The sequence below is a fragment of the Melanerpes formicivorus genome, unplaced genomic scaffold (assembly GCF_026170545.1).
Source record: "Melanerpes formicivorus ecotype bairdi unplaced genomic scaffold, bMelFor1.0.p_v2 SCAF_5, whole genome shotgun sequence".
Lineage (NCBI taxonomy): Eukaryota > Metazoa > Chordata > Aves > Piciformes > Picidae > Melanerpes > Melanerpes formicivorus.
This window is the reverse complement of record NW_027142357.1, coordinates 16,471,796-16,481,278: the sequence shown is the minus strand read 5'-3', so window position 1 is coordinate 16,481,278 and position 9,483 is coordinate 16,471,796. Positions and strand designations below refer to the sequence as shown.

The 9,483-nt window shown below is 45.3% G+C and overlaps 1 protein-coding gene across 2 annotated transcripts in view; it reads left to right on the top strand.

Annotated features, from left to right (window-relative positions):
• Positions 1-351: 351 nt before the first annotated feature.
• ITPRID2 (ITPR interacting domain containing 2) overlaps positions 352-9,483 on the top strand; it is a 40,002-nt gene continuing 30,870 nt past the window's right edge. Inside the window, exons 1-5 of one of the 2 annotated variants that reach the window (XM_068138420.1) lie at positions 352-449; positions 770-1,051; positions 1,212-1,260; positions 6,836-6,885; positions 7,702-7,758. In XM_068138420.1, the coding sequence (XP_067994521.1) occupies positions 829-1,051; positions 1,212-1,260; positions 6,836-6,885; positions 7,702-7,758 (379 nt within the window). In that variant the 5' untranslated portion in view covers positions 352-449; positions 770-828. The other variant, XM_068138421.1, reaches the window with a different exon arrangement.

The following is a 9,483-nucleotide window of genomic DNA, read 5'->3' as shown; positions in this document are numbered from 1 at the left end:
GCTCTGTGCATTCTTGTGCCATCCCTCTTCCCAGCACTCTGATTCCCCCCAGGAAAACAAATGTCACCAATACTCTCGTCCGTTCTACCCACGTTTCGGATTGGAAACATCCTCTACGTGCCCGCAGCTAGCTGTCCGGGACCTAGCTAAGGAGCACCGCCGAGCCCAGCCATGTCCAGACGGGTGGTGCGGCCCATTCGCCGCTTCCCCGGCCACACCACCCTAGTCCCGGCCAGTCCACAGCCTAGAACCCCCCGCATCCCTGCCCCGCGGCGGCTTTCCCGCGGCCCCAGGCCGGGCCGGTGCGAGCGGCCCCGGCAGGAGGCGACCTGCCGCCGGCCCCGCCGCCATCACGTGGCCGCTGAGTTTTCTACCCGCAGCGGTATGAGGAAGTCAGAGCCGCCGTCGTCCGCAGTCCGGGCGGGCGCAGTCTCCCCGCGGCGCGCTATGTGAGTACCCGCGGACAGAGCGCCGGGCCGACCCGACCCCAGTCTCGCCCCCCTGCCCTCCTGCTGCATCCCGGGCGGCGGCAGGAGCCGGGCGGGACCCTGCCTGGCCGTGCAGGGAAGCCGGGCGGGGGTAGGGGGGGCGGTGGTAAGTGGGTCTGGGGGCGGGCCGGGGTGTGATCGCGGGTGGGTGTGGGGATGTGAGTGCGGGGCGGCGGCGCTCCTGTGGGGCTGTGGGGAGGGCGGCCCCGAGACCCCGGTGGTCCGTTCCTGGCCGCGGTTGTTGGGCGGATGGCACAGCTCAGCTCCCCTTTCCCCGACAGGCTGGCTTTCCCCGGTGCTCGCCTCTCGGTGTAAAGCCCACGCGGGCGCCGCCGTCCCGATGGAGGAGCCCTCGGCGGCGGAGGAGTGGCAAGGGGCGACCCAGAAGAGGAAGGCCTGGGCCAAGAGCCGGGACTCTTGGCAGGCGTCGGAAGCAGAGGATTTCTCGGCAGCGGCAGTGCTGGCCCACGGCGAGGAGGAGGAGGAGGAGGAGGAAGAAGAAGAGGAGGAAGAGGAGGAGGAGGATCTCGCCGGCGGAGAGCTGCCGCTGGCCGCAGAAGCAGGTCAGTGCCAGTTGGGCGGCCGGGCTGGGCCGGCAGCCTGCGCGCCCCTGGGACCCCCGCAGGCTGGCTGCGTGGGCGGCCTTAGGGGTCCACGGTGAGCCGTCCCTGACGGATGGGCTGTTACTGACTGTCGGCTTTTCTCCTCTGCTCTGCCCTTAAGGCCACAGTGTTCCCAACGAGAAGATCGCGATATGGTTGAAGGACTGCAGGTGGGTGCTGCCGCCGGACCTGCCCCTCACGTCCCGCTCCGGCTCTCGCTCTGGCTAGCGCCGGCGACTGGCGTTGCGAACCGGAGCCCGTGGCCCCACCGTCCCCCAAGCGGGGTGGCGAGCTGGGAGATTCCCTCTTCCGACGGGGGAGAACGAGATGTGCTCCCCTTCGTGTTAGTGGCCATCTCTGTTCTAAAGCCGTGTTTGGCGTTGGCGCTGTCAGGAGCCTTCCAGGTGCCTCTTGGTATTGGCGTGGGTTATGCCTTCAGCTGGAGTTACACGGGGAGCAGTAGTGTGTGTACGTATGGATAGAGATGAGTTGCCCTTTGGCATCTTTTCTCTCCTTAGTGTCTTATTAATGAGGCTGAAGACTGTCACTGAGAGAGGAACTCAGAGTAAGGAAGGTAGGGTTATCTTAGGAGCGGCAATATTTCTCACTGAGCGGCTCCAGTTTAAAGCCTGCCCTGGTGCCTTGACTGGACTTTGCAGTAGATTTAATGGCAGGGGCCTCTGTGCCTAGGGCTCTTAAATGATGGCACAATTTAGTCTGACCTGACTTCTCCAAGTTTCTCTCAATGTCCTCTCATCCTTCATGGAGATGTGGTGTATATATTCTATGTTTCTGGTAGTGTTACAAAGTATATTCTTGGTGTTTGGAATAGGGTGTGATGGCATTACTTTTTCTTCATCCTCAGTCGCATAAAAGCATCCAGTAGCAGCTGCTTTTGTTTTGTTGTTTTGTTTTGTGGTTTTTTTCCATTTAATTGTTGGAGCTGGAGTTGATCTGGAGAAGCTAACAATTAGCTGTGCCGTAGCTAGCAATGACATTTCAAGTTTTCACCTACTTGATGGTTTCTGGTTTCCTTCGGCTTTTGAAAGCAGCTATGTTAAGATGAAAATTTACCTCTGAAATTAGTTGTGCCTTTGTGATTTTATGATCCAGTAAGTGGCTGACTAATCTTACTCTGATAAGTAAAGTGAGTGGCTTCATAATTACAGGATCCTCATTATAGTTTTATACAGATCTTTCCAGGCTATTTCTTGGAAAATGTGTTGGCACCTAGAAGCTTGAAATCATGCTGTATTCCTAAAATATGATGTTCAGACCTGACAGGCTGTTCTTCCAGAATGGGAGATTTTTCTGTCTTTACCTGAAATCTAGTGTCCTGTTTTTCTAACAAAGTACATCTTTAAAAATAAGTGTTGCAATCCAGTGCTTTATTGGAAGTATTTTTTCGAGTGAGGAGCACAAAAATGGAGAGTGCAGGATGAAGAGGTCCCTGAGGGAGAAATTCTTCCTAATGCTGCAGTGCCACTTTTCTCCATGCCTGCAGGATTTCTGTCTAGAACCTTCCATGGCCTTGTGATCCCCACCATTTATGTACAGAATTTAAGGAATTGCTCAAAACTGCAAACTGACAATGTGAACATCTAATAGTTGATCAGAAATCTTGAGTAATCACACAGAGCTTGCAGTTTTATTTCTGTGCTCTGGTAACTGGCACCAAATGCTTCTGTGGAATGTGTCTGCATCTCTGGCAGTTAATTCCCAGAATCTGAGAATCTTATTTTGCACTTAAGGAAATAAAGCGTGAGTTTACTATTTTGCTGATATGGAGACGTAAATATAGGTAAAGGCGGTTGGTGAAACCCATTGTGCCCCTTTTAAAGAGGAGTTATAAATCTTTTCAGAAGAATCACAGAATCATAGAATGTTACAGACCACCCCCCCTGCCAGAGCAGGATCACCTATACCAGGTCACACTGGAACACATCCACACGGGTTTTGACTATCTCCAGGGAAGGAAACTCCACAATCCCCTTGGGCAGCCTGTTCCTGTTCTCCTCAGAAAGATAAAATTTGCCCTTTTTTTTGTTGTTGTTTGTTTATCTCACTTAAGCCAGGCTACTGAGACTGGAGTTAGTCGTAACATGCAGAGTGCATGCATATAGAGTTTGTATTTGGGAGATGTGATCTCAGCTGCCTGGAGTGGTGAACTTTTATGGATCTCATAAAATGATTATTTAACTTACAGCACTATAAAGTGACTCTATTTATAGAAACCCTGAACTGATTGTCTTTTGATAACTTTGTACAGGAAAAAGAGGACAGCATTAATGGGTGATAAAATACCTCTACAGATACAGTGTCTTGTTTGGAAAAAAACCCCAAACCAATACAACACTACTTTAAAATGACACAGTTGTTGTGAAATTTACAATTGTTGTCCTCCCTGAAAATTCTTACTTGTTTAATAACACCTTTTTTTTGGTTTTGTTTTGTTTTTTTGTGGGGAGCTTTAATTGCTACAATGTGTGGGCAGCGCAGGCTAACTGAACTTCTATTTCTGGTCCATCACAAAACCTCCTTCTTACAAGGTAGTTCTGTTGCAAAAATGTAACCATTACTGCAAGTGAACATTCAGTTACTAAAAGTATTTTCTCTGTTACATATTTTCTAAACCCACTCATCCATTTTGTCTGAGTTTATGTAAGCTTTTGTGCAATGTATATGGGAAGAAAATTGACACTTTTAAAATCCCATTTTCTTGTTTGACTTGGCATCAGCACACAAAAACCTTAATATCAATCCACTGCATAAGTAGATCTGTTTATAAGATTTATTCCTTTGTTTGTTTCTAAAAGCACTGACAGTGTTATAGCATGGATAAAAAGAATTATGAGCTGTCCCTTGATATTCATGTTAGCGGTTTAGGGCTCTTATTACTTGGCATCTGTTTTTCGCATCAGCTTTGGAAGACAGAGGAGGGTTCCTAATAGCCCAGGCTATTTAGCTTGGTAGACACATGTGGGGTTTTCTGTTGTTTGTGGTTGGGTTTTTGTTGTTGCTTGGTTTTGTTTTGTTTTTTAAAGCAACTGACAGCAAAACAAAAGAATCAAGTATGTATTGAACTCTGATAAGAATTATGGAGCCTTGAGAAATGTCAGATGTTACCCAAAACTTCTGGTTCATGTGTTTCATGAATCATATACATTTGAGAATGGCATCCTTTGCTCTCTCCCTGGTACCCCTGACATTTTGAAAAAAGCATTTTGAAGTAGTAAGCAAACTTTAAAATGTTTTCCATTTTAACTCTTGTAAAGCCAAGTCAAAAAACACAAGTTTTTGTTATGCTGATAGAAAAGAAGAATTTTTTGTCAACCCTGTAGTGATGAATTACTTTGAGTATATTTGAACTTTGCCAGTAATACAGGGGATGCAAGAGGTACTTAGGATCCATCTCCTCTAGATATGCAGGAAGTGAGTTCTTGAAATGCTTTGGAAAGAGGAGATTTTTTTTTGCTTTGAGTTTAAAATAAACAATGGCTCCTGCCCAATTAAGGCTTTAAAAGCTGAATTTTAAACACTTTCACAACACACTGTAAAAACCTTGTCTTCTTCATGAAGACCACCCTACCACAAATGGTAGCTGAGTAGCCCTACCTCTGGGATGAGAGGAAGCCTTGAGGCTGCATGTGTTCCGCTTACCTGTCCAGTACGTACGTCCCACAGCAATATGGGCACTGAGAGTTCACTCAGTTCTTTTGTAGACCGATGCTGAGAGAAGTTATTGCTGTGTATGTTAAAATACAATCATAAATGTGTGAAGGCAAGTGAAAAACAGCAGGATCCCTTGACCCAGGCACACATCTGCTTACTCGCTCTTTGCTCTGGCTGCCTTCTGTTTGCTGTTGGCATCCTTGTGCTGCTCCTCCACAGCTACTGTGCAAAGGCTGCCAGAGTGTCCTAGAGACTGCTGAGATGTGCTTCCAGCAGGGAGACTTCATCCTGAGGGCCCAGCAGGTGGGAGGATGCCTCCACCCTAACCTTCCTAAGTGCACACTGAGACAGAGCCAGCCAAGCTGGCTCATGAGCTTTGCTGGTGAAAAGCAGCCTGGCACAGAATGGCAGAGCTGTCTGTGCTGTTGTCCAAAAGGATTTTTGTGTGGCTACTTGTCCCTTGTTAAAACTTGTGTTCTGTCTTATTCTTAAATGCAGTTTTTTTCAAAGGCAGGGTGTAAAAGGCAGCTGTGCCTTTCAACAGCATCGCAAGCATGGCAGCAGACATGTGGCTGACAGGGCTGCTTTTCTGCTAACGTGCTGTAGAGCTGGTGGACTTAATTTCTGCACGAAAATGACAGTTTCGGTGGTTGTTTTTACTGTTTTCTGCTAGCTGGAGTGTGCAGCACTGACCTTGACTGTCAAAGTTAGTGCAAGAGAGTTTGTGCATTGAAAAGGTAGAGACATGGAAGTAGGCACCAGGGAAGGAGAAGGATGGGAGCACACCCATCAAAGCTAGAGAATACACAACCAGTATAGTTTTTACCTCAGACCATAAGGCTTGTTGTAGCATGACGGATATAGACAATATGTCCTAAGCTTTTCAAACCCTAACAAGACAGGCACACAGAAACCTGGGAGATCTGAGCCTCAGTAGAGTCTGTTTCATCACCTGAAACATGCTTGTATACTTGAATGGTCTGTCTGGCTGTTTGTCTTGGAATCTCACTATAGTGGGGCTTTGCTTTGCTTTGCAAAAGGCACATTGAAGTGGGGTTGCTTCCTATCAGCAAGCCATATGTGGAAAGAGTGAACTCTCTTCAGAGGGGAAAGAAAAATAAGGTTGTGAAGTGTAAGGTCTGTTAGAAAGCAGATGCAAACTTTCCTTGCCTAATTTGGCCATGGCACCAAACAAATACTGTATCAGAGCACTGTTTACTTTTAGGTCTTTGTGCAGATTTGTGTGTTTGATTAAAAACCTGAATGACACATGCACAATATAGGCACATAACTCATCTGATTTCCCCTTCTTTATGACTGTTATATTTCTGAAGTAGTTTGGGCTTTGAGAGTTAATGCTGCACTACTTAATGGTGGCAGGCTTTTGGTTAAACACATCTCAGAGACAAGATGTAGAAACATCCAGTTAGCGTCAATAAATGTAGTATGAACCCAGAGAGGGATTGGACCTGTCATCTCTGTGGCTTCTGCCGCTCCATTTGGGCATCGTGAGGTTCAGCAAATTCCTTCAGGGAGCAGCAATAGGAGAGATCAAATTATCAAAATAAGAGCAAATGTGAAGAGCCTAAGAAGTATCAGAACTGGCAAGTGACAGCTATGATAGCTGTCAAGATTTTTATTTTGTTCCTGATCACCAGAAACACCTTTTCACCCCTCTCTCCAGGAAGCTTTAGAAAAATGGTAACAGTTTTTGTCATATACATGAAATTGGATTAGTCCATTCAAAACCCACACTCTTTTTTTTTTCTGGATATTTTGCTGAGAAACCCATGATCTTCCTCAACAGAGGGCTGCTGACCCCAAAGCTTTGCCACTGTCTGGTGTTTGAGTGTTGGAGTTATTCTTAACCTGTTTTGTTGTTATTCCCTACAAGGCATATTTGTTCAGAGGGCTGAGGATTGTTTAGGAAGTTATTGCCAGTCCTCAGATGTTTGTGCTTTCTGGGGGCGGAGGGAGGGACAACTGCTGCTATCACAAGCTTATTACACATTGTAAGGAAGGACATGAAGCAGCAAGTTTTTAAAGTAGTATTAATCTCTTCTGTGGTTTCAGAACGCCTCTGGGAGCCTCCTTGGATGAGCAAAGCAATCCTCTGTTGAAGGGTAAGGAGAGACTTTACCTATCTCTTGCTGTGGGAACTGTGCTGTTGTGGACATTCACCTGAAGCCTCAGCTTTTCAGCAGCAGTGTAAACCATAGCCTAGTTGGCATTGCCAAGTTATTTTCACTGTGAAGCAACTCTGCCTGGGAAACTGGAGAAGTGGGGAAAGATCCTGAATAAGTCTTTCTGGAGACTTAAAAATCCCTCCAAGTTTTGCAGAACAGAGAGCTTGTAATTTCCTCTCTGAACTGGTGAGCGTTAGGCAGTCTCTTAACAGCTCTTGCTGCCACACCTAAAAATTTTACTATCTGAACAGGTCTGAATAATAAAGTTCAAAGTACAGTGAGAATGTGCAGGTAGTGACAGGGTGCAGAGGAATTACTTGCTGTGCCTGGAGTCTTCAGTTTTTAATCTGGTATAGGGAGAGCGGGGAATGGCTAAAATGGATTTATACTCTGGATCTCCCTGGTAAGATGTCTGGAAGATAGATAATGTAGCAGCAGGAGGCACAGATGTGTTGGGTGGTACCTCCAGACTCCCACTTGCAGTTGGTTTTCTTGCAGGTTCACTGGGGGTTGTTTCTGAGCACAAAAATAAAGCAATGTTTTAGCTGTTCTCTTTCAAGATAATTTTTCTATGTTCTCAAATATAACTTCTCTCTTGTTAGAGCCGTTTTCTGTATGAGTAATGCAGGGATTATAGACATAGTCTGGTTATATCCTGTTGTATTAACTGAAATGTCTTGGTAGTATCTTGAGCTGTTGGAAGGAAAATGCTGCGGCATTCTAGTTGTTGAACTGCTAACTGTATGTTTTCAGGCATGCTGGTAAGAAATGGAGGAAGTTTTGAAGATGACTTATCCCTGGGAGCTGAAGGTGGGTGTGGCAGGCTTATGACTCTTTTTTTCCTAGAAACAACAGTTTTAAATGATGTTCGGTCATCTGATATATATATATATATATATATATTTTAAAAGCATTTCCCTTCTGGTCAAAGGCAGTTGATAAAGCTGACTAGAAAACCAGCATGAAGCACATAAGAAAATGCAGGGAGATGTATTTTTTTTGAGTGTATTAGACCATTGCTGGCGTTAAACATGCTGGTCTAAGTTGAAGGTCAGAGGCAGCCCTGAATTCGCATCTGCTTTCTCATTTTAATGGCAGCAGCAGTGGCATAGGCTGTGAGAAAGTGGTTTCTCCTACTTGTTCTTCTTGTCCGTGGGTTGCTCTTGGCGGCCGTGCATGCCCACTTCCACAGAATCCCTTGGGAGTGGCATGTATAGGCTTTTGAAAGGAGGAATGAAATTCTGTCAGCCAAGAGGCAAACCCTTTAAGAGCTAAGTGCTTTTAAACAAGAAAAGTATCAAAGCGAAGTAAGTGTTTTGGGTTAGCAACCATATACACTTGACTGTCTCTAGCTGCCTTTCTCTTCCCTTTTTTAAAGGGAAGGAGATGTGACTGTTCATGGTGGACTTCTTTGTAGAGAGACTTTTCACCTTTCTGTTATCTGTAAACAAACAAACAAAAGCACTGTGGATCCTGTTCTAACAGTAGCATCTTGAAATAAAATGTCAAAAAATGATGTCACAGACTGGGGCCTGGGGTTTTCTGCAGGATAGGGGATGTAAGACTATCTTTTTTTAGTGTTTAAAAAAAAGGCAGAACCACTCTCCCCCTTTAGCTTTTAATGTTTTTTTGAACTGCAGCACTTGAAAAGTGTCAGAACTTACATAATAGAAAGCCCTTTTTTCCACAGCAGTCTTGCTGGTAGTGTCAAAGTAGTGGGGCAGATCCTAGAGGAAAGAAATATCTTTAATAGTTAAAGATTCAGGACTTCTTAGAAAAACACTTGATCTAATAATGACCTTGGTCTGATAATTATGGAGAAGCAGTAAATGAGTCCCTTATTACAATAGATTAAATAGGATTACATTTTCTTTCTGACAGCCTTTTTTGCTTAGATTGCCTGCAGTACAAAGATTTCATAGGAAAAGTTCCATTGTAATGATAATCCAAGCTCTGGGTGTACTACCGAGAGCACAAGAGTCAGTACATTTTAAAACATCTTATCACTTCTTTCTTTGCAGTTTTTTCCTCTTATCATTCCAAAGGATCTCTTGTTTTTATGAGCCTTTAGGCACAATGTTGTTTCCCTCCTTTTCAGATAACAAAAGTACCAATGCTAGAATTGATGATTGCTTTTTTTTTTTTTTGCCTGGGTAAGGATGTGGGTGTTTCTGCTGGGATTTGCTTCCCATCTGAGAACAAGGGCTACTTGGAGCAGTGCTGCATACCCTGGCAGACAGACAACCCCTTTGAGTCTGGTGTGAAAGGCCTGCCCTTATGCATCTGGGACTGCCAGAATCCAGTTACAGACCAGAGCCTTGTGTGAATAGTGCAGAGGGCATTGGGCAGGTTTTGTAACCCCAGCCCTCTACTGAGCTGTTAAAAAACATGGTTCAACAGTTCAAACTAGTCACCAGCCAATCCATATAGTTAGGCTTACCTTCATTCTAGGCAAGAGTATTTATTTTTTTTTAAAAGAAGATATGTGGCATCTATGTTTCTTACATATTTAAGTTCTTTTGTGGTGACTCTGAA